The sequence below is a fragment of the Triturus cristatus genome, chromosome 12, assembly GCF_964204655.1.
Source record: "Triturus cristatus chromosome 12, aTriCri1.1, whole genome shotgun sequence".
NCBI classification, from domain to species: Eukaryota; Metazoa; Chordata; class Amphibia; order Caudata; family Salamandridae; genus Triturus; species Triturus cristatus.
Genome location: NC_140595.1, coordinates 17,473,819 through 17,498,166, shown reverse-complemented (window position 1 = coordinate 17,498,166; position 24,348 = coordinate 17,473,819). Strand labels below are relative to the sequence as shown.

Genomic DNA, 24,348 nt, shown 5'->3' with positions numbered 1-24,348 from the left:
GCAAAACGCCTGCTGCGCATGAGTCCGGTCAAAAGTGAACCCGCATGCAGCCAGGGCCATGGAATGCACACGTTTTATAACATTAGGGCATGCGTATGATTGGCAGACGCGCGCCTTATCGCCTTATTGCACAATAGGACAAGTGACGCGAACAGAGAGCAAGCAAACCTTCCGAAAGTGAATGTGCCTTTCCCTGTATCCCAGTGTGCGTGTCTTCTAGTGTATGTCTCCTAGTGGCCGCATCTCCCCAGCCTTGCAGTCTCTCCTAGTATCCATGGCACCCCCGTCTATCAGTCTCCTCCGTAATCCATGTTTTGTCTGTGTCTTCCAGAGTCCGTGTCTCACTGCGTGCTCAGTGTCCCCCATGTGTCCCTTTTGTATATATCTCCCTTAGTCTGTGTTTGCCTCATCCCAGTCTTCTGGTATCCCTGCTCGCTTAAGTTTCCCAGTGTCCATGTCTACATTTGACCTGATAATATCAGGGTGAAATGAAAATGACACTAGAGTGCAAACTATTTACCTGTAAACACCGGTACTGTGTGGTAACGCCTCACCAGCGCTGTGCGGTAATATGGTGCCAGCACCGTGCAATTACAAGTTACTCCCCGTGGAATGAGAACTAACAGAGCGGACACTGTTCTTCCAGGTGAAATTGTGTCCGGCATCCCTATCCCATGAGTATCACAGCTCACACTTAACACTCGCTTGTTGCAGGTGGTAACTGGGAGCGGTAGATGTGGTGCAGGGTGGAGGATGCGGACGATGTCCACGGGCACAGCAGGCAGTGGCGGGCAGAGGGGCATTCCATGCTCCCTCATCGTGCGATAGGAAGGTGTCAGATGCGACCCGGCTCCTGGGCCTGGCTGCGCGTGCATCCAAATCCACGTCATTTTTCCAGAGGGATTTACCAACCGGTAAAATGCGGCCGGTGTCCCCTCACCTGGGAAATCTGGATATCACGCCTGTATGTTTGCCGTGAGTTGTCATAGTACGTTATGCATTTATAACAGCTGTGTTATGTTATATGCTATGGCCTGCTACAGGTATTTAGATGTTTTGAGAGTCGCGTAAGGCTCTGGGCCATTCAATACTCTGACAGTTTTTTGTGCGGTGCTATGTTATACTATGCTGTCACGGCGTGCTCGTACATTTTTAACGCCTCGTCGGGGTAGTAAGCGCTATATAAATACAGCTACAATTTTTTTATATCGGATTATGTTGTGTTTATGGGCTGTGGCGTATTGTTTGTATGCGCTCTTCCAGTGCCTTTCCCTGTATCCCAGTGTGCATGTCTTCTAGTGTATGTCTCCCAGTGGCTGCGTCTCCCCAGCCTTGCAGTCTTTCCTAGTGTCCATGGCACCCCCATCTCGGTCTCCTCCGTAATCCTGAATACCTACATGTTCGGTATGCAAGAGTTTAAGCTATTGGCATTATAAATGACAATGCCTTTTATTTGTGTTTTAAAAACGAAAATAAAAAGCATTGTCATTTACAATGTCAATAGCTCAAACTGGTTTAAATGCGAGACCTATTGCATTGCAAATGCTTGTTTTCTTTCTTGTTAGTGGGAGTCAACATACTACCATTTGGTGTCCTCTTTTGACGTTGACGTGCTTCTTATGGAAGCTCCCACCTTGGTCACCATCTTTAGATTCCTTTTTTTTGCCTTTGGGTCTGGATCAATATGGAAGGAGCGCCAAGATTTAGAGTAAAGAATCGATGAAAAATAGTGAAAAGACTGCAAGAACTACAAACCGAGGTACCGGACTTTGAAACGAGGGGCCGGACGGCGCAGAGAGTGGGAACAAAAACCATGTCTGCAATTAAAAGGATAATGCACGTACAGGGCGCTCCCTGTGCGTGGTAATGGACAAAACACCATTCAAATTTTGCCTAAATTGTCATCACAAGTCATCCAGAAGGACCAACATCCAGTCTGCAACCTCTGCTTACCGAAGTGAAGATTGCAACGCATGTTCGGCTTTCACCCCAAAAATGTTGAGGGAAAGAGAGGCAGAGAAGAGCCAACTATAACATGCAGTGCCAGAGCGCAGCACCATCGCTACTAGACCTGGGCCTCTCCAGCGACGAAGAGGACAATGTCGCAGAAGGTCCAGATGGCGACACAGACGTGGACATCCAAGTCGCCGAGGTCAAAAACAACATTTCGAGAGTGGTAAGAGACCCGTCATCCTCAAAGAAAGTAGACGAGTCCAGAAAAACGGACTCAAGAGCCTTGAAGGGAGCATTGGCGTCGAAGCACTCGACGTCTGCTGTTGCGTCCCAGAAGAAACACTCCGTAGGATCTTTAGACAAAGACTCCGTAATGGCTAAGACCCTTGAAAAATCCAAGGCGTCGAAACACGGTTAGGGAAAAGACGCTTTGACGTCGAAACGAGAGGTCAAACCCCAAAATACATGGCCCGACGCCCGCATCATAGGAAAAGGCGCCATCGACCGCGAAGAGAAGGGCAGAAAGTCTTGATGCCAAAACGCACGCTTCGGAGATATAGAAGGAAAAAGGAGACTGAAGGCAGAAATGGCCAGTATTTTGCAACGCAAAAAGGATTTCGACGACCGCTTGAAGCAATTCAAGATAGCACTGAAAAACTCGACAGAAAAGGAAAAGAACGTTGAAGATTTAGAGCCTCCGGCAACGCCCGACTTTTTAGAAGAGCAAGTAGACTTCTTTTTCGATGAAGCGTAAGAACAGACCTACCTGGGATCTGAAACCTCCGAGGCTCAAGAACTAAAATGGCAAGACCTCCACACAGACTCCCGAGAGGAAGCTGCCGACACCTATCCTTCGAGGCCGTCACCACCAGACGACATTGGTATGTACAACCAGGTCATCAAGAAGGTAGCAGAAACCTATGGGGTGCAGCTGGAAGAAGAAAAATCACAATCGTGTTTTTGCTCTAAACTTTAATGCCTACACAATCCAGGAACACATTCCTTCCTATGCTGCTAAGTGTGCTAGACCAGAGAAAGGAGGCATTCAAGGAGCCTGCCACATGTAAAGCAGTCACTCCTAGGGGAGAGAAAAAATATAAACCCTCCTCCAAAGACCCTATTTACATCAAAGGGTCCGTGACAGCTGACTCCATCTTAACAGCCACGGCCAGGAAAAGGGCTAATGTACTTACCACTACTGGCCTACCACTGGATAAGGAAAGCAAAAGAATGGACCTTATGGGGAGAAAGGCCGAGAGAAATGCAGCAAACCAATGGCGCATCACCAATTCCAATACCTTGGTTAACAGACATGCATACCAACACTGGGAGGAGGTAGGGGATCTATTTAAACACCGACCCGAACAATACCAAAAGAGAGCAATCCACCTGCTAGATGTGGGGAAAAATATAGCAAATACATGCTTAAAATCTGCCCTAGATGCTGCGGAAACATCAAACAGACAAATGATGATCGGCATCACAGAGAGAAGACACGCATGGCTGCGGATCTCAGGATTGAAGCCAGAAGTGCAAAACAACATACTGAACGCACCGTTTAATGGGGAACCGCTCTTTGAAAGCGTTGTGGATGACACGCTGAACCAAATATAGAAAGACAACGAAACAGCAAGATCTATGGGCGCTCTACAATTCATAAGTGGCATGTGCAGAGGAACCACCCCCTCAAGGAGGCCAGCAGGTAGAGGGAACCATCATCCCACAACTTCACATCAAACATACCAACAAGGTTACCAAGGGGGTAACCAGGGCCAACAACGACAGCAACAAAATTGGCAATACCAACAAGGAAGACAATCTGTTAGAAATGGGGGTCTCTAGTTGGCAATGGTTTGTACCTTGTCCAAGCAGGGGCCCTTCCTTCTAGTCAGGATAAGGGAGTTACACTCCTAAAATAACCCCTGCTCACACCCTTGGTAGTTTGGCACGAGCAGTCAGGCTTATCTTAGCAAAAACAACAGTTGATGCACAGAATGCATAACAATGTCATACATTCACCCCAGTACAGAGATCTGGGCCTAAATCCATAGTTTTTTTGCTCACCATGCCGTTCCAGTTTGAACCCAGCCATATGCAAATCGGTCTGACCCTGTGCCTCATGGGAACAGTCCAGCCCGAACTGCCAAGCCAGGTCTTCCCTGGACTGGAAACAAGCATCATAGGTCCGGTTTCGGGGTTTCACCCCTCTTCAGCCAGGATAGCTTGATTACAGTGGCATGGAGAACACGGGACCCACGTCTGGGCATACCCTTCCCACTCGGGGTGACAAATGCAAAAACAACAGTTGATGTCCGCCCATCATCCCCTTTGGTTTTGCTTTGTTTCCCATAAGTTGGCAGGGTATGCCCAGAAGTGGGTCCCTTGCTCACTTTGCCACTGGATTCAAGCTATTCTTGCTGATGAGGGTTATGAACCAGAAACCGGTCCAAGGATGCTTGTTTCCGGTCCAGGGAAGACATGGCTTGGCAGTTCGGGCTGGACTGTTCCCATGAGGCACCGGGTCAGACTGATTTGCATATGGCCATGTCTGAACTGGGGTGGTGGAGTGAGCTAAAGAATGATGATGGATTAAACCCAGATCAGTTGAATGGGGGTGAGTGTTTGATTTGCTCAAGCGCTCCGTCCATCATCCCCTTTGGTATCGCTAGGCTTATCTTAGAGGCAGTGTGTAAAGCATTGGCACATAACCAACAGTAATACAGTGCAAGACACCACACCAGTTTAGAAAAATATCCAATATTTTTATATTCTTAAAACAAGACCAAAAACGATAATAATCCACAATGCAGTATTTATAACTCTTAAGTTATCAAAATAACTTTGAAATAAAGTTCCTTGAAGACGATAGCTCCGTCCGGGGCTATCACGGCGTCGTGAACAAACAAATCCAAACCGTTCTGGCTGGCCACGGTGTCGAGGGCCAGTTACGGTGTCGGGAAGACCCGCAAAACAGTACCTTTAGAAATGCAGGGCGTCGGCGACATCTCGTTGAGCTTTCAAAAGCATGGCGTCGTCGGGCCCTTGAAGTCACACGCGTTGCAGATCAAACTCCTCGTGGTTGAAGTCAGGAGCGCTGGTGGAAATGCAGCAGTGCAGCATGCGATGCCCTCCGGTTGCGGTGCGAGCAGCGGCTCGATGGCGGCATCAGATGGCTTCGTCGGTGAGACCAGGGTCAAGGTGCGAAGTGATGCGGTGCTCGTCGCGATGCTGGCAGGTCACAGTGCAAGCAGCTGCGTCGTTGCTGTAGCGCTGTCGTCTGTTGATAAACTTAAGTCGATGGTGCCGGCGTCGGTAGGCCAAGGCTGTGGTGCGGGATGAGGACGGTGTGTCGTGTAACTTACGAGCGGTGTCCTCGAACCACGGTGCAAGCAGTGGTGTCGATGTCGTCGCGAAGCGGCATCGGGGATACCTAGGCGGCGGCGTGAAGTGAGACGCTGCAGAGTGCGGTGCCCACAGGTCGTGGTGCAAGCAGCGGCTCGGTGGCGTCATATGGCGTCGACGGTGAGACCAAGATCGCGTTGCGGCAGTGCCCTCTGCGGTGCCTTCTGGACAGAGTCGGCAGCGGCGTAGTAGATGGCATCAGGTCACTTTTTCTTCTGTTGCAGCACAAAACACACAGTCCCCTGTGCTGAGGGCAGAAGAACTTGAAGTCTTTGCTGTTCCTGAGACTTCTTGAACAGGGGGCACGCTCTACCTCAAGCCTTTGGAGAAACTCAAACAAGGAGGTTGTAGAAAATTCAGTCCAGTCCTTTGACTGCCCAAAACCGAAGCAGCCACTGCAGCCAACAAAGCACTCAGCAAAGTGGTAGTTCCTCCTCACAGTTTCTCCAGCTCTTCTTCTTGCCAGTCTTCTTGGTCCAAAAGAGTTCTAAAGTTCAGGGGTTTTGGGCCCCCCTTTTTATAGCCCAAAATCCTTTGTCCTCCCAGGCAGAGAGGGTCTGTGCCCAGCCAGAACCAGTTCTGCCCTCTGTGGTGTGGCTTCCTGGCAGGATGTGGAGACGGCATTGTCAGAGGCAGACCATGCCCATTCAGGTGAAAGGAAATCTCCTCCCCCCTACACCAAATGCAGCCCAGGTCTATTCAACCCTTTGCTGGCCCACCTAGACTATCTGGAGCCACTGCTCCTCCCCAGCCATCCAAAACCAAAACCCAGACTGTCAATCCACAACCCCAGCAGATGCCTACTGGATAGCTGAGCAAGAAAATACCTACTTTCTAAAAGTGGTATTTTCAAACACAGAATGTAAAAATCACCTTCATTAAAAGATGCATCAGGTGTACTGAACTATATTTTTCTACCTAGTTCCTAGGGCCAGTTATGTTTATAAAATGTTATAAACAAACTCCTCATTCTGTCCTATGGGAACAGGGAGCCTTGCAATGGTGAAAAACGAAATTGGCAGTAATTCACTATCAGGACATGCCACACACAGCAGGGCATGTCCTACCTTTCACATACACTGCACCCTGCCCACAGGGGTACCTTGGGCCTACCTGAAGGGTGACTGACATGCAAGAAAAGGAAGGTTAGGGCCTGGCAAGTGGGTAAACTTGCTAAGTCGACATGGCAGTCCCAGTCTGCACACAGGCTCTTCAGTGGCAGGTCAGAGTTACATTAACAGACTGTTTGCATGGGTGGCACAATTGCGTGCTGCAGCCCACTAACCGCATTTGATTTACAGGCCCTGGCACACTCAGTGCACTTTACTAGGGAGTGACAGGTAAATCAAATATGCCAATCATGGAAACACCAATCCATAACACAGTTTACAACAGGAGCACTTGCACTTTAACACTGATCAGCAGTGAGAAAGTGCACGGAGACAGTAAACCAGAGTAAAAACTGGGAGGTCTCAAAGCAAAAACTCGGGAAGACACGCCAAAAGATGCCAAGTCTAACGCAATCCTTTCAAGGACGCCCCCGTGGAAGAGGCCTTCCGCAAAGAGGGGGAGCACCAACAAAAACAAAGTTACTGCATTCCAAGCACAACCCACACTCCAGAAACATCACGGAGTGTGCCTGCAAAGAGACACAAAGACCTCAAACAAACACAGTTCCTCCAACATTCTACACCAGTAAGGGGTAAACTAAAGAACTTACTCCAAAAATGGAAGGAGATCACTTCAGACAAATAGATCTTCATCACCATAAAGTACGGTTACTGCATAGAACTAGGCAAGACGCCTCCAAACAAAAGCCCAAGGAGGAAAGTACATTCCAAGGGAGAAACTACTCAGTTACTCAAGAAGTGCAAATTTACAAGCAAGAGAAGCTATAGAACACGTACCAAACTAGGAAAGAAACAAGGGAAATTACTCTACGTACTTCCTAATTCTGAAGATAGACGAACTCTGAGTCCTATCTTGGATTTCCTCAACAAATTCATAAAGAAACAAAAGTTCAAGATGACGACCCTGCAAGAGGTGATACCTCGGTTGCAAAGAGGGGACTACATGGCTACTATAGACTTGAAGGATGCCTATTTGCACATCCCCATGATCAGCAAACACAAAAGGCTATTAGGATTTGTGGTCAGCGACATGCACTACCAATTCAAAGTGCTAGCATTCTGTCTAAAGTCAGCACCAAGAGTGTGCACAAAAGATTCCAGCAACAGTAGCTGCACACTTAAGAAGACAGAGAATCCATGTATACTCGTACTTAGACAACTGGTTAGTAAGGGCAAACTCGTTCAGAGTCTGCAAACCCCATGTACACCAAGAAATGGATACACTACTCCAGCTCCGCTTTTCTATACACTGGGCGAAATCTTCACCAGAGCCAGAACAAGAAAAACTGTTCTTGGGGGCAAGAATAAATGCAGTAGTGGGGAAAGTGTTCCCAAGCGAGAAACTAACAACAGCCCTACTGAAGTAGACACAGCTATACCGGAAGGGGCAAGCTCTGACAGTGAAGACAGTGGAGAAGCAACTAGGGATGATGGATTCATGCATTCACTTAATCCCAAACATTCGCCTACACGAGACCAATCCCGGAATGACTTCAAGCACAATGGTCACAAGCAACAGGGAGTTGGGAGGATCTAGTGGTTGTCGCACAAAAAATACAGGAGGAAATACCATGGTGGAACAAAGAGAACATATCACAAGGGAGACCCTTCATGCAACCACCTCCAGCAGTGACTATAACCGATGCCTCACAGATGGGATGGGGAGCTCACATGAACAACCTCAAAGTGAGGGGACTGTGGACACGGCAGGAATCTCTACAGCACGTCAATCTCCTAGAATTATAGACAGTGTTCCTAGCCTTAAAACCTTTATAAAAGAACTATACGGAACACAATTCTAATGAAAATGGACAACACAACCACCATGTTTTACTTAAACAAACAAGGAGCAACGCCTTCAGTGGCACTTTCGACTCTAGCTCAGCAACTCTAGACGTGGGCAATCCCACGGAACATAAAAATAATAGCAATCCACCTGCCAGGCAAAGACAATGTAGAAGCAGACAGACTGAGCAGACAAGCGTCGTCATCCCAAGAGTGGGAGATAAATCAATACGAACTCAGCAAGATTTTTCACAAATGGAGAATTCCAGAAGTCGACCTCTTTGCAACACTGCAAAATGCAAGATGCCAACGCTTCGCATCCAGGCAACCTTGCAAGCAGTCCCTAGGCAATGCGCCATGGATAGACTGGTCAGGGACATTTGCTTACTCTTTCCCCCGATACCACCACTCCACAAGGTGATCAACAAATGCAAGATCAGTCACATGACAATGATTCTCATTGCCCCACAATGGGCGAGGCTGACATGGTTCTTAGAGATTATGGCAATCTCAAGGGACAATTCACAAATTGCCAAACAGACCAGACTTGCTAACCATCGAACAGGGAAGACTTCTCCAACCAGAAAGTCTGAGCCTCGCAGCATGGCTCCTGAGGACATTGAATTTGCGCACCTAAAACTACCAGAAAGCACAGCGGCAGTGCTAAGGGAAGCGAGAAAGCCGACCAGTAGGAAATGTTGTACGGCAAAATGGAAAAGAAACGCTCTATGGTGCCTCAAAGAAGGTATTTCCCTAAAAATCACAAAGTAAGACAGTTCTGAAGCACTTAACAGATCTACTGCATAGTAAACCAACCGACACATCACTGAAAGTGCACTTAGCAGCAATTGTAGCAAATACAAGAAGGCGAACCGGGAAGAGCGTCTTCACTTCTCATGTGGTCAAAAGGTTCGTAGAAGGAGCATAAAGAATCGCCCCACCAAAGACGGCGCCAGCGCCCACGTAGAACCTACATATAGCACTCACCAAAGACGGCGCCAGCACCCACGTAGAGCCTACACATAGCACTCACGCTGACGAAAGCACCATCTGAGCCACTGCAGACGGCGACGCCACAAACACTCACACTAAAGACAGCCTTTGTAGTTGCGATAACTTCACTACAGAGTTAATCAGTTGAAGGCACTAACATTACAGGAACCCTACTTCCAGATTCATAATGGCAGAATCGTCATGAGAACAGACCCACACTTCAAGCCAAAGGTGGTTTCACAATTCCACATAAACCAGTCCATGCAAATACCAAGTTTTTTCCAGAATCCAAAGACACAAGCAGAAAGGGCATTGCACACTTGACGCTAGAAGAGGAGTCATGTATTACATTGAAAAGACAAACGAATACAGATAACAACTCTTTGTATCTTTTGCAAACCGTTTTCTGGGAAGGCCTGTAACCATAACACAATTGCAAGATGGGATTGCTCAAGGAATACAATTGTGCCACAAACCAGCAGGACAAGCATTACAGAGAGCTCTATGGGCTCACTCAGCAAGAAAGGAGCAACTATCACATTTCTAGCTAATACTCCAGTTCAAGACTTTTGCATGGCAGCAACATGGTCTTCAGTGCAAACTTTCACGAAACACTACTGTGTGGACATCCAAATGAATAATGAAGCACAAGTGGGACAAAGTCTTGCAGCATCTATTCACAAACCAATGCTCATCTTCCACCTAACCACCAAAGAACTAAAAAATCTATGCACAGCATGTGAATCCAGAAAAGATTCACACTGCAAAACGTATAGTTTCTGTCTTGTCTGTGTAGTTTTGAAGCTTGAAGAATTTTTCTGGATTCACTAGTGAACCCACCCTCCTCCACCAAGAAAGGTAAGACCAAGGGGAAGAAAAAAAAGAAACCGAAGATGGTGACCAAAGGTGATAGCTTGCGGAGAAAGCACGTCAACGTCACAAAAGGGTCCCAAACGGTGGTATGTCGATGCCCACTTGAAAGAAAGGAAAAAAAAACATGCACAAATACAACAATTCCGGACCCAACCACTAGATGGTGGAATAATGCACCGCATGTGAATCCAGAGAATTCTTCAACTATACGTTATTTTACAACCCCCTTTACAACCAAAATCTAAGCCGAGGAGAGCTGCTCCTCTGCCAGTCTGAGGATCCCGTGCTCCGCTGGCCCACCGGTGATTCACACTCAGTAACAGTGGCCCCTGCCATCGTTACCCCCCCCCCCCCCCCCCCCCCCAAACATGAAGCACCTGCCTTGAAAACGTCTACCAGGGAAGCTGAGCGACAATGCTTCCCACACCGGAAGGGCTGGGGAGACGTGTAGGAAAGGCAGCCGGGCAGCCCCTACCGGTGCTCTCTGAGGATGTTTTCTTCTTTGCTCTGCAGGGGGCACGGGCTGGTACAGACCCCAAAGGGCCATGAGCAAGTTGAGAATTTCAAACCTGGACGCTGAGTTTTTATGGACATTTTTTTTTTTTTACCCCTAACCTGTTCACTCTGGTGCGTTGGGCATGAATCTTGCGATAGGCTGGGGTGGTACAGGCTCCCTTGGCGGCCACAGATCTTGGAATAGGGACGCCTGGGAGAGAGTGCAGTGTGTCTGCCAAGGGGCGGCTCGGTTGGCACATGTCCTGGGTACATTCTCAAGGGTCAGAATGGGCAAGGCACCCATCAATCTACAAAGCTTGGCTCGAATCTTACTGGCAAGAAGTCGTCAATGGCTGCCTGGCACCACTGCACTCAGAAGCGACACTTGGCTGGCACTGCACGTGGTTTGGCATCAGAACGACCACTGTCTCCCTGATGCCCCAACGTGGAGTTCAAAGAACTTAAAGCTGGCACAGACCAGGCTGGCGAGGACGTACGTCTCCTTTCCACGACCAGGCTTTGTTCGCTTTTTTTTCTCTCCGAGTAAAATTGTCGTCTGTGCCAGCGAGGCTTGGCACAGCGTGCGAGTCGTGAATGGCATTCTGGCTTGGCACGGCCCAGTGGGCTTCGCTGGCAGACTCTGGCGGTCAAGAGGGTTCTAGATCTCAAAGCTCTTTAGCTGAGGGTGGGCACAGGAGATGGAGCGGGCACTGGCTTGCCCACTAAGGCGCAGAGACTCTGGAATAAAGGGTGTGTGGTGGGGCACTGCAGTCCATTAGTATCGAACAGATGAATGCTGGGTTTTGTGCCCGCAAATAATGGCCTACTTTAATGCCTGGAACGTGTGCCAACCCTATAGAGGCCGGCACGAGGGAGGGCCACCTACCCCCTGGGCTGGATGAGAGGATGCTGTAAAAGGCGGCTTGTGCCTCCTTATCTGGAGGGCAGGTTCGCCTTTGACGCTCTGGGGGATGGTGGATTGAATGGGCACCCTCCCATAAAAACGTGATGCCCCCTATCCCCAACCAGCTGTTGACTCGTACCCGCTCCTGTCACTGTGGGCCATATGCACTACCTCAGTCCTCTGGCAGCCGCGCTGGCTCCTTGATTCACTGGAAGCGACACTGGGCACTTTGATGTGCTGGCAGGGGTGCTGGGCCCCTTGATGCGCTGGCACTAGCTCTGATGCACTGACGGTGGCTCCGGGCTCCTCTGCGCCCTGGCACTAGCTCTGATGCACTGACGGTGGCTCTGGGCACCTCTGAGCCATGCACTAGCTTTGATGCACTGACGGTGGCTCTTGCCGTCTCTGCTCCCTGGCACTAGCTCTGATGCACTGACGGTGGCTCTGGGCACCTCTGAGCCATGCACTAGCTTTGTTTGATGCACTGACGGTGGCTCTGGACACCTCTGAGCCATCCACTAGCTTTGATGCACTGACGATGGCTCTGGGCACCTCTGAGCCATGCACTAGCTTTGATGCACTGACGGTGGCTCTGGGCATCTCTGCGCCCTGGCACTAGCTTTCATGCACGGACGGTGGCTCTGGGCACCTCTGAGCCATGCACTAGCTTTCATGCACTGACGGTGGCTCTGGGCACCTCTGAGCCATGCACTAGCTTTCATGCACTGACGGTGGCACTGGGCTCCTCTGCGCCCTGGCACTAGCTTTGATGCACTGATGGTGGCTCTGGGCACCTCTGCACCCTGGCACTAGCTTTGATGCACTGATGGTGGCTCTGGGCACCTCTGCGCCATGCACTAGCTTAGATGTCCTGACTGATCTATTCTCATGAACCGTACGAAGTGTACAGAAAGCTGTAATCAAAGATTGAGTTTATATTGCCATCTTTTCATTGTGTTACTTAATTCTCCTGGTTGTTGGTGTCGCATAATTTCACTCAGTTCCATGCCTCACAATTCAGGTAAATACACTTTCATTCCACACCACATTATTCAACCCCAAACGATAAAATTCAACTTTACATCACAATTACACAACACACCAGATACATGCAATCCACACCACAGAATTACACATGTCACCAAATTCAACAGCACAGCACATAATTCAACCCCACTACATACCCCTCCACAACATAAAATACCATTCCATATAATTTCGCTCCATGACACACAATCCCACTCCACATAATTCCAGTACACTTAATACCACATAATTACCATCCACATAATTCCATTGCACACCATGTCACATAATTCCACTACACAATTCCACACCACACAATTCCACAACTAGCAGTTCCAATCCAACCCACATAATTTCACTCCACTCACATCTACACCACTCCATAACACAGGAGTGAAATACATTGTTATTCACAGCAACAATAGCTCTAACTCTTAAAAGCAAGACCTACTGGCTTTGCCAATTCTTGTTTCCATTTGAAATAATTGTGGTATGAGATTACGTCATCAGTTGAAGGATGATCATTTCTTTTGTACCTTCGCTTGGATTCCTCCTCATATTCCACTCTCGGATTTACAACCCTACATTGTATTGTGTTGTAATTCCCTTTGTATAGCGCTGACTACTCCTGACAAGGCACTGAAGCAGTCTGGGATTCCAGGGTTAATGGCAAGGTTATCTTTTTTTTATCTTGGAACACATGGAGGAATCTGCAATAGTTTTTAGGTCTCACCGGAGCCAGCGCACATGCGCTGCTCTGCGAGGCTTCTAGGAAGGGCTTCCAACTACGAACAGACACTCGTGCGTGTGTGTTTGTTTTTTTGCTCACACGCTATTGGCCTTTGCTTGCGTCTTTCTAAGAAATATGTAAAAAAGAGAGAGAGACCGCTTGTTGTAGCCAAGGGAGTAGGGTACTCTTGACAAGTAAAGCAAATATTCCCTTGGGTTATGAAAGGAACAGGATACAAGGTTCAACTCGCAACTAGGTCGTACCTCACAAGGCACACAATAATACAATTCCTCAAGGAAAATCCCACCTAATATTTGAATCAATTGCTAAATAGCACTGAAGTTTTACAAAAATCTTTTATTATTAAAAAACTGGTTACAATTTTAAAATTTCAATACACTTCCTATCTGTCACAGTTTTATACAAAACAATTGATAAAAACAATTGATAAAAACAATAAATATAAAATCCCCAATTACAATCAGTTTACATAATATACTATGACATAAAAAGAGAACAATGGTTATTAGACAGTATACTTTGTCTTTCAAAGGAACATATCCTATGGGACAGTTTAGAAACCTGGCCTGGATACACTCATTTTCGTATCTTTCTAAGAAAGACAGCACGCAATTGGCCAAAGGTGGGTACATGTCCTGCCTTCTCTCTCCCCGTGGCCTGGGAAGCTCAGGAGCGAGCAGCGGCCCTGCATTGTGCCTGCTGCATTCCTTACATTCTTAGCAGTGCGCGCGCACCACTCGCGGTCCTTTTCTTGCAGCTCTTCCTTGTTATGAGATGCTCTGTCCCGCCATCAGTAACATTCTCAGTGACCGTAACTTTTGTTAAAGTTAAACATCAACCGCTGTATGAGGCATGCCATGAGACAGCAACTTATGACCGCGCAGCAGGCGGCGAAAGAGGCATTTATCCCCGGCAAGCGCGCCACTTTTCTCTAAACCATGCGACGGGCGCTGCAATCAGCATCCCTGGGGAACGAACGAGCTGAAGGCACAAAAGAGATGTTCAGCCTCATAGTGTACTTACTGTGTGCTATGTCACTCCCACCAAAACAGCCAAATAACTTCATTGTGGCTGTGAGAAAAGGTAGATGGACTCTGTCCGAGTACTTTTCTATTCCCTTTTACAGATGTATGTATTTATTTACGTGCCTCAGTATGTGTCTGCCACAGCGACAATTGCTCAATGTCACAACATTACAACCTTCCACCACCATGTTGTATAAGGCGATGCAAGTACACCAGAGCAGCCGTCGGTCATCTGTCCGTTGTTATCCCAGGTCCTCCATAGCTGTGTCTGATCCCCTGCAGAACAATATCAAATGTCAGCTGTCAATAGAATTTAAACAAAAGTCTGAAAATATAGTATATGAATGGGAGATGTTGTGTAGGGTTTATGTGTAGCAACATTAATATCCACATCAAGCTATGGTCAAAGACGGCAGAGGCGGCCATGCTTCCCGAGTGCGTCATCCTCCTCTGCCCTATGTGCTGCCCTGCCGCCATACTGCCCATACGACTCACGCAGCCGAGTGCCATTCCCTCTGCAACACTACAATTGCTGGAGTGGGATGAGGGAGCCATGTGCTTAGTATATTCGAAGCTGCTGGTGTGGCTTGGACAGCCGATGCAGCCTTGAGCCTCATTTGAATCACATGAACAGGTCAGCTAGCGGGATCCATTGAGCGTCCAATAGCCTCCACATTGCTGGACTTCTGAATCTGGTCCCCATGTGCCTGCTCATGTACCTGGTGATGTCTGTGGAGTCCTCCACGCATGACAGCGCTGGAGGCATGATCTCGGCCCCTTACAGTAACAATAGCACCCCATCCAGATATGTAACACATGCATGTGCCCATCGGTTCACAACCTCCATTACCGGGCATGCCGGCTGGTCGGGGGCAGCAGTTAGAATAGGCATACCCCCCCCCTTTTTTTAAGTCGCAGCTGTCTGGCTTGCTAAAGACATCTTGGGGAATTTCAGAAAATTGACCTTGGAATACATTCTGCCCATTGATTACCATAGGCTTTGTGGTTTGTAACTCACATTTTTGGCTTTCTATTTGCTGGCTTTTTTCACTTTAGATGGTGCGCACGGCTGACTTTAGTCTCTCCTGGTTCAGTTTGTCCTCAAGCATTGGCATAGCCAATAGGTCTCGCCTTTGGGACCTTATAAGTGTTTAGCTATGCAACAGTTGATGTTGTTGCACCAAGGATATTGTGCTGGATAACTAAACACTTATAAGATCCCAAAGGCGAGACCTATTGGCTATGCCAATGCTTGTTTAGTCTTGTCTTGTCTTAGAATGAGCAACAAATATACAGGTCTCAGTGTGTACAGAGATGACGCATGCAGCCAACGTAGGAATACATCCGTTTTAAACTTCTCTTTCCACTTCTAAAGTCCACTGTGTCTTGTACAAATGTATGTATACATGGAACCAAGTGGCGTAGAAAGGGATCTGCAAACACATGTCGTGGTGGGAAACTTACTGACTAAAACTGGCCGCGAGATGTATTGGGTGAGCCTTATGTTGTTTTGTGTTGTGTTTTTGGAAGCGTGTAGATTTTCGGTGCTGACAATGCTGTTGATTAGGAAAGGCCATTTATGTGTAACCCAAGCTTTCTCTTCCGATGTATCGGTTGTGTTGACGCCTGTTCCTCATCCCTGATGGGGCATTCTTGCAAACTTGTCTCCTTTATAGGCTTAATGCGTAAAAAGCCTCCTGTAATGGTTATGTGCATGTTCCACAGCGCTGTATCATGCTTACACCAACGTGCCCTGTAGCAACATGCCACCGCATGCATGCCCCACAGAGCTGTGCCATGCTTGCAGCGATTTGTGCTGTAGCATCATGCATTGTTTGCACGCCCCACAGTGCTGTGCCATGCTTGCAGCGACTTGTGCTGTAGCATCATGCATTGCTTGCACGCCCCACAGCACGGCGCCATGCTTGCAGTGACGTGCAGTGTAGTATCATGCAAGGCACAAGTCCTAAAAAAAGAAGTGAGGGGACTAACCTAATTAATCAGTATGCAAGTGGCATAATGGAGCTTGACATCACGGCATGTGAGGCGCGTGACATCACAGCGTGTGACATCACAGGAAGTGGCATCACAAGAAGTGACATCAGATATTAAGCCCTCACATATATGTTTAGCAGGTGTATCATGAGTACATTTGAGCGCATTTCGGGTACACAGGGAAACCCTACTGATTTAGGCAGAAGATTCACACTTTTGTAAGCTTCACATGAACCAATGTTTACTTTTGTCCGCGTAAAGCTTCCTCTACCCACAGTGCTTCAAAAAACATTGTGATATTTAAATTATTACGCCGCCTCAGGGGTAGTAAGGGCTATATAAATGCTATTTATTTTGTGCAAATACTGGGAAAGATGAACACATCTGACATTCTTACAGTGCATGCATAGCTCCTAAACCGGGACTGAACCAAGTGAAAAGCTGCCTCTCTTAAATATGTGTGAAGGGCTAACAAGGTGGGAGCCTTTGTTTCCCCTCTGCTGCATTTGCTTCTAGGAGTGTGGCTCCTGACTGCTTCCAGCCAGGAGACTCCAACAAAAGGAGGCCTGAAGACCCCTCAGACTCGGCCTTTGTTATGGGCCCAGCAGGAGCCTAAAAGAAGGGAGCACCATCCTGTCCCCGCCTGCACGTTGTTGCGAATCGAAAGCAGATAACAACGTGCCGGCGCTGCTGAAAGTGTCCTCGTGTTTGAAAATTACACCGGGACGAATTCGGCACCTTTTTCAGTGGGCCCAACTGCTTGGCAGGTTGTACGGCGTCCACCCTGTGAACAAAGTGGGTGGATGCTGTCCACCAGCGAGTTCCCCCGACTCGTGCCCTAGTATCCTGCATCGCTTGCATGCCCCACAGCACGGCGCCATGCTTCCACAGACGTGCAGTGTAGCATCATGCATCGCTTGCACGCCTCACAGCATGGCGTCATGCTTGCACCGACGTGCACTGTAGTATCATGCATCGCTTTCATGCCCCACAAAACGGCGCCATACTTGCACCGACGTGCGCTGTAGCATCATGCATGGCTTGTATGCCCCACGGGCGCTGTCCCATGCTTGCGATGTGCGCTGTAGCATCATGCATCACTTGCATACCCTGCAGCACTACGTCATGCTTTCACCGACGTGCGGTGCAGCATCATTCATCGCTTGCATGCCCCACAGCACTACACCATGCTTACACTGACGTGTGCTGTAGCATCATGCATAGCTTGCATGTCCCACAGCACTGTGCCATGCTTCCACCGACGTGCTGTGTAGTATCATGACATTGCTTGCATGCCCCACAGTGCGGGCGCCATGCTTGCACAGACGTGCGCTGTAGCATCATGCATACTTGCATACCCCATAGCATCATGACATTGCTTGCATTCTCCACAGCACTGTGCCATGCTTGCACCGACGTGCTGTGTAGTATCATGCCACCGCTTGCACGCCCCACAGCACTTTGCCATGCGGTCACCGACGTGCGCTGTAGTATCATGCCATTGCTTGCATGCCCCACAGTGCTGTGCCATGCTTACGCTGACGTGTGCTGTAGCATCATGAATCACTTGCATGCCCCGCAGTACTCCGTCATGCTTAACCGATGTGCGCTGTAGTATCATGCATCGCCTGCACGCCCCACAGCACAGTGCCATGTTTGACCTGACGTGCGCTGTATCATCATGCATTGCCTGGGCACTGTCTGCCTTGGTGAGGACAGAGAGGGCACTTAGTGGGATTCCAAAGTGTGAGAGTGAGAGCAGCAGAGCTTAGACGTAAATAAAACCATTATTAAGTTATATTTGTTACACTTCTAGGTCTCGGGTCGCTTTTTTGCCTTGATTGGTCCTGCATTTCAGTTCATAGCTCTGTGGGGAAAGCTGATTTTCCCTGTGTATTTTATCACTTGTATCACTAGAGTAAATTGACAGGTGCTGGGGCCATTGGCACCGCCTTCGCCACTTGTGCGCAGCGCCACTGGGTGTCTGGATAGAACCTGTCGGTGGGTTCCATCGCCTTCGCCACTAGTGCGCAGCGCCACTGGGGGTCTGGATAGAACCTGTCGGTGGGTTCCACCGCCTTTGCCAGACTGTGTGTCCTCAGTAAGGCCGAGTGAATGCATCGACACATACCACTAACTCGCGAATGTGCAAGTACTACTCGCTACAGCAAACATGTTCCACCCACATGCACTCACCCACTCACCACTCCTTACACATGTCCACGTACATGCTACGTTCACTGCACACCCCCTGCCTGCACCACACCTTCTGCACACAATCATATTCTGAACTTCACATCCGTGCTTCTTTGAGGGGTTTGCGCAGCTAGAGAGTGGAGTGGGCATAGTGGGGTGAGTGCAGGGGTTCAGGAGAATTGCTGCTATCAGGGGTTGCATCGCTCATGCCTTGTCGGCCTCACTCACGAGGACATGCTTGCATTACTTGTTTCTTTCAGTTGTCTTGTATTCTTATGCCATGTTCTTCTTTTTCAGACTGAGATCGCCAAGCGACTGAATGCCATCTGTGCCCAGATTGTCCCTTTTCTGTCCCAGGAGGTGAGCACGGGGGGCATGGACCTTTCCTAGCCCAGCAGCGGCTCCCAGTGGCTGCCCCTTGTCCCTCCATACCGTCCCTGGGTGGTGGTGTCTGTAATTGGTGCTTTTGTCTGTCGTTTTCTTGTTGGTCTGTTCCCCATGTGGCGGTCCTGAGTGTAGTGGGGAGGGGGTGGGGTCTCACCGAGGTGTTTGTGGCGGTCCTGAGTGTAGTGGGGAGGGGGTGGGGTCTCACCGAGGTGTTTGTGGCGGTCCTGAGTGTAGTGGGGAGGGGGTGGGGTCCCATCGAGGTGTTTGTGGCGGTCCTGAGTGTAGTGGGGAGGGGGTGTGGGGTCTCACCGAGGTGTTTGTGGCGGTCCTGAGTGTAGTGGGGAGGGGGTGGGGTCTCACCGAGGTGTTTGTGGCGGTCCTGAGTGTAGTGGGGAGGGGGTGGGGGTCCCACGAGGTGTTTGTGGCGGTCCTGAGTGTAGTGGGGTGGGGTCTCACCGAGGTGTTTGTGGCGGTCCTGAGGGTAGTGGGAGGGGGTGGGGTCTCACCGAGGTGTTTATGGCGGTCCTGAGTGTAGTGGGGAGGGGGTGGGGTCTCACCGAGGTGTTTGTGGCGGTCCTGAGTGTAGTGGGGAGGGGGTGGGGTCTCACCGAGGTGTTTGTGGCGGTCCTGAGTGTAGTGGGGAGGGGGTGGGGTCCCATCGAGGTGTTTGTGGCGGTCCTGAGTGTAGTGGGGAGGGGGTGGGGTCTCACCGGAGGTGTTTGTGGCGGTCCTGAGGGTAGTGGGGAGGGGGTGGGGTCTCACCGAGGTGTTTGTGGCAGTCTGAGAGTTGTGGGGAGGGGTCTCACCGAGGTGTTTGTGGTGGTCCTGAGTGTAGTGGGGAGGGGGTGGGGTCTCACCGAGGTGTTTGTGGCGGTCCTGAGTGTAGTGGGGAGGGGGTGGGGTCTCACCGAGGTGTTTGTGGCGGTCCTGAGTGTAGTGGGGAGGGGGTGGGGTCTCACCGAGGTGTTTGTGGCGGTCCTGAGTGTAGTGGGGAGGGGGTGGGGTCTCACCGAGTGTTGTGGCGGTCCTGAGTGTAGTGGGGAGGGGGGTGGGGTCCCATCGAGGGTTTGTGGCGGTCCTGAGTGTAGTGGGGAGGGGGTGGGGTCTCACCGAGGTGTTTGTGGCGGTCCTGAGTGTAGTGGTGAGGGGGTGGGGTCCCACCGATGTGTTTGTGGCGGTCCTGAGAGTTGTGGGGAGGGGTCTCACCGAGGTGTTTGTGGTGGTCCTGAGTGTAGTGGGGAGGGGGTGGGGTCTTACCGAGGTGTTTGTGGCGGTCCTGAGTGTAGTGGGGAGGGGGTGGGGTCTCACCGAGGTGTTTGTGCGGTCCTGAGTGTAGTGGGGAGGGAGTGGGGTCTCACCAAGGTGTTAGTGGCGGTCATGGAGTGAGTTCCCTCTGGACCTTTGTTTTGGCGCAGGAGAGGGTCTTCTGGGGGTGTTTTGAGGGGGTCCTTTCTGAGTTTGAATGCTCTGGTAGTGGGGAGGTTCCAGGTGTAAGGGGCTCGCCCCGGCCCACTAAAGCCCGAAGGAGTTCTTCAGTCGGTTCAGGCAGAGTTTGGGGCGTGTTGGGGTATGTGGTCCCCTCCCAGTCTGAGGGGTGGGGGGGTGTGTGTGTGTATCTGTCAGCCAAGCTGCTGAGCGGTGTTCACCCATCTCTTCTCTTTCCTCAGCACCAACAGCAGGTACTCCAGGCAGTTGAGAGGGCCAAGCAGGTAACCATGACCGAGCTGAACGCCGCAATTGGGGTACGTTGGCCCCCTGTATATACTTTCAGCGCACTATTTCTGTTTTTTCCTGAACAACCTGCTGTGCCCTCCATGTACCACAACAGTAGGACATCTCTGCTCCACACATCTTGCCGCCACTCTAGTTTTGCTTTTCCCCACCCGTGCCACCCATGTCTGCCCATCAGTTGTGGCTGCACCTATCGTTTGCCCCACAGGGCCTGCCCCGGAACTGGTCCGTCTGTCCTGGTCCATCTGTGCCAGGTCCATGCATTGCTTCTGCCCTTCTCTCATTGGTGCCCGAACCCTGCTCGCTCACATGCTTCCCTTGGTTCCTGTCTCCTTTCCCACCCTGTCTGGATCATGCCTGCCCGTCTCACCGCTGGCCCCTGTGCTCAAGCCCCTCACTCGTCCGCGCTCACCCTTGTGCCAGTTTCCTGACAAAGCCCTGCCTGTGCTTCGACCTTGAAAGAGATTGGGACAAACCGTTGTCTAAACACTTCTTTTCTTTACCTCACAGCACCAGCTGCAGGCGCACCACCTCTCGCACCACACCCCTTCGATACCCATGGCCCCCCATGCGGGCATGCAGCTGGCGAGCATGGGGGGTGCATCGGGCCTGCTGGCACTCTCTGGTGTGCTTGGCCTCCAGTCTCAACTGGCCATGAAGGAGGACCGGGGTCTTCCGGACAGCGACCACCGAGGTAGGAGCTTAGGGCAGGACTTGTGCCTGCCCCTTTAGTGCTCTAGGGTGGGGTGGCTTGTTCCTGCCCCTTTAGTGCTCTAGGGTGGGGTGGCTTGTGCCTGCCCCTTTAGTGCTCTAGGGTGGGGCGGTGCTTGTGCCTGCCCCTTAGTGCTCTAGGGTGGGGGGGGGGTGCTTGTTCCTGCCCCTTTAGTGCTCTAGGGTGGGGGGGGGGTGCTTGTTCCTGCCCCTTTCGTTCTCTAGGGTGGGGGGTGCTTGTTCCTGCCCCTTTAATGCTCTAGGGTGGGGTGTGCTTGCTCCTGCCCCTTTAGTGCTCTAGGGTGTGGGTGCTTGTGCCTCCCCCTTCAGTGCTCTGGGTGGGGGGGGTGGGTGCTTCATCCTGCTCCTTTAGTGCCCTAGGGTCGGATGCCCTATATGGATATAGCGCCTCCTCCTGCGTGTGGTCCTTCGTGGTGACCTGTGTCTGAACTCCGTATTTTTGTTTATGGACAGAAATGGTCCCACTTGAAAATACTGCTAGGACTGTGAAGCAGTGGGCCCCTCGCCCCATTGGGTCCTGGTGCTACTGCACCTGCTTCACCAATGACAACTATGCCCTCCCGCTACAATGTGCTGTTTTGGAAGGTGGCTCATGTTCTGATTCACTGCTGCTTTAGAGTAGAGTTGAGCAGTGAATCTTTTTCTCTAGCTCGTGGAGTATTCAAGGAGCAGAGGGCAGTGTTGGATGAAACTGCCCGGATTCTAGGGCTGCAGGCAATACCCAAGAATGAGTCGGTTTCTTAAATATTCCTTCGTTACTCGGGTCGAGCAGTCAGGCCTAACTGATGGGGAAGGTCTGTGAAAAAATATATAATGCAAGTGGTATTTTCCTGTACAAGACTACTGTCCGCGCGGACAGAGTCCGAATGAACAAAGCATCGATGTACTGACCTGAAAACCTCAGCCTTCTAGTTCAAGAACATTTACATCAGTCAAAACCCCCTTCAGAGGGCCACGGGGCCCAGCAGGACGTGACTGGGTCCAACCGTGGGTGTTGTGGCCTTTAATTCCTGCAGTTCCGGGGCCCGACCTGCTATGGACCTTGAGGAGATTGGCCAAGTACAGCCCCTTCGGCACTTGCCTCTCAGCGGTAGTGCGGGTTGAGCAGTCCAAGGCTCTGTGAGGGAGAGGTCGATGCGAGGGTAAAGAAATCAAACCGTAACCGCAGTAGCATTTTTATATAAAGACACAAACATGGAGGCAACACAATAATAACCACAGTCTTTTATGGTCAGCGTGCGTCCCTCTTTCTCTTTTACTGGGACTGGTTATTCCCCATTCAATAGAGGCTTCTTTCCGATATTGTGTTCCAGCAAACAAATGATGGACAGAATGCTGACGATGCAAACATTCTCCCCCAGTCAAAAGATCTGGGTTAAATCCATCCTTCTTTTGCCCACTACGCCACCCCAGTTTGGACCCAGCCATATGCAAATCAGTCTTGACCCGGTGCCCCATGGCAACAGTCCAGCCCGAACTGCCAGGCCAGGTCCTCTCTGGACCGGAAACCAGCATCCTGGGACCGGTTTCAGGGTATGTCACCCTTCTTCAGCCAGGCTACCTTGAATCCAGTGCTACAGTGAGCAAGGGACCCATGCCTGGGCATACCCATCCCACTTAGGGCAAACAGTGTTAGAGCAAACAAATGATGGACGGAATGCTTACAATGCAAACATTCTCCCCCAGTCAAAAGATCTGGGTTAAATCTATCGTTGGAGTATGCCCAGATGTGGGTCCCGTGCTCTCCATGCCACTGGAACGAAACTATCCTGGCTGAAGAGGGGTGAAACCCCGAAACGTTCCTTGGATGCTTGTTTCCAGTCCAGGGAGGACCTGGCTTGGCAGTTCGGGCTGGACTGTTCCCATGAGGCACAGGGTCAAGACTGATTTGCATATGGCTGGGTTCAAACTGGAATGGCATGGGGAGCAAAAAAACGATGGATTTAGGCCCAGATCTCTGTACTGGGGTGAATGTATGACATTGTTCTGCATTCTGTCCATCAACTGTTTGTTTTTGCATCTTTCCGATATTGCGACGCTAGTCCCTGTGTGATTCAAATCTAGCAGCGCTGCCTGGTTAGTTACTGCAGGCCCCTGGCTCGCCGGACTGTCGCGAACAGTCCTACCAGACCCGACGGCAGCCGCAAGTGCAGGAGGGCGGGCCCGGCCATGGCCACCTGTCTCCCACTGCTGAGAGTCCGCAAACACTCGCGGTCATCCCTCGATGACCCGTCGTGTCGGTCGCCCGCTCGCAGGTCCTTGGGCCAGTGATCTGCACCTTTGCCTTGTCGTGAGGACTGAGGGCATTGGCCGTGGCTTCACGTTGGCGGCCTCCTGGCCCCCGGGGTCACCGACCTCTCTTGCAACAGTGTCAGCCCTGGTTCCATGGGGGGCTTCTCGGGGGTACATGGGGGTCACCGACCTCTCTTGCAGCAGTGTCAGCCCTGGTTCCATGGGGGGCTTCTCATGGCACACTGGGGTCACCGGCTTCACTTGCACCACAGTGTCAGCCCTGGTTCCATGGGGGCCCTCTCGGGGGTACATGGGGGTCACCGACCTCTCTTGCAGCAGTGTCAGCCCTGGTTCCATGGGGGGCTTCTCATGGCACACGGGGGTCACCGGCTTCACTTGCAGCACAGCGACAGCCCTGGTTCCATGGGGGCCCTCTCGGGGGTACATGGGGGTCACCAACCTCTCTTTCAGCAGTGTCAGCCCTGGTTCCATGGGGGGCTTCTCATGGCACACGGGGGTCACCGGCTTCACTTGCAGCACAGCGGCAGCCCTGGTTCCATGGGGGCCCTCTCGGGGGTACATGGGGGTCACCGACCTCTCTTGCAGCAGTGTCAGCCCTGGTTCCATGGGGGGCTTCTCATGGCACACGGGGGTCACCGGCTTCACTTGCAGCACAGCGACAGCCCTGGTTCCATGGGGGCCCTCTCGGGGGTACATGGGGGTCACCAACCTCTCTTT

The 24,348-nt window shown here is 50.7% G+C and overlaps 1 protein-coding gene across 4 annotated transcripts in view; it reads left to right on the top strand.

The window, feature by feature from the left end:
- Nucleotides 1-24,348, top strand: part of LOC146772213 (transducin-like enhancer protein 1) — a 150,176-nt gene that overhangs the window by 92,603 nt on the left and 33,225 nt on the right. For 3 of the 4 annotated variants that reach the window (XM_085638844.1, XM_085638843.1, XM_085638842.1), the window contains exons 6-8: nucleotides 18,826-18,888; nucleotides 20,583-20,657; nucleotides 21,157-21,340. In XM_085638844.1, the coding sequence (XP_085494970.1) occupies nucleotides 18,826-18,888; nucleotides 20,583-20,657; nucleotides 21,157-21,340 (322 nt within the window). The remainder of the gene's footprint in view (nucleotides 1-18,825; nucleotides 18,889-20,582; nucleotides 20,658-21,156; nucleotides 21,341-24,348) is intronic. The other variant, XM_085638845.1, reaches the window with a different exon arrangement.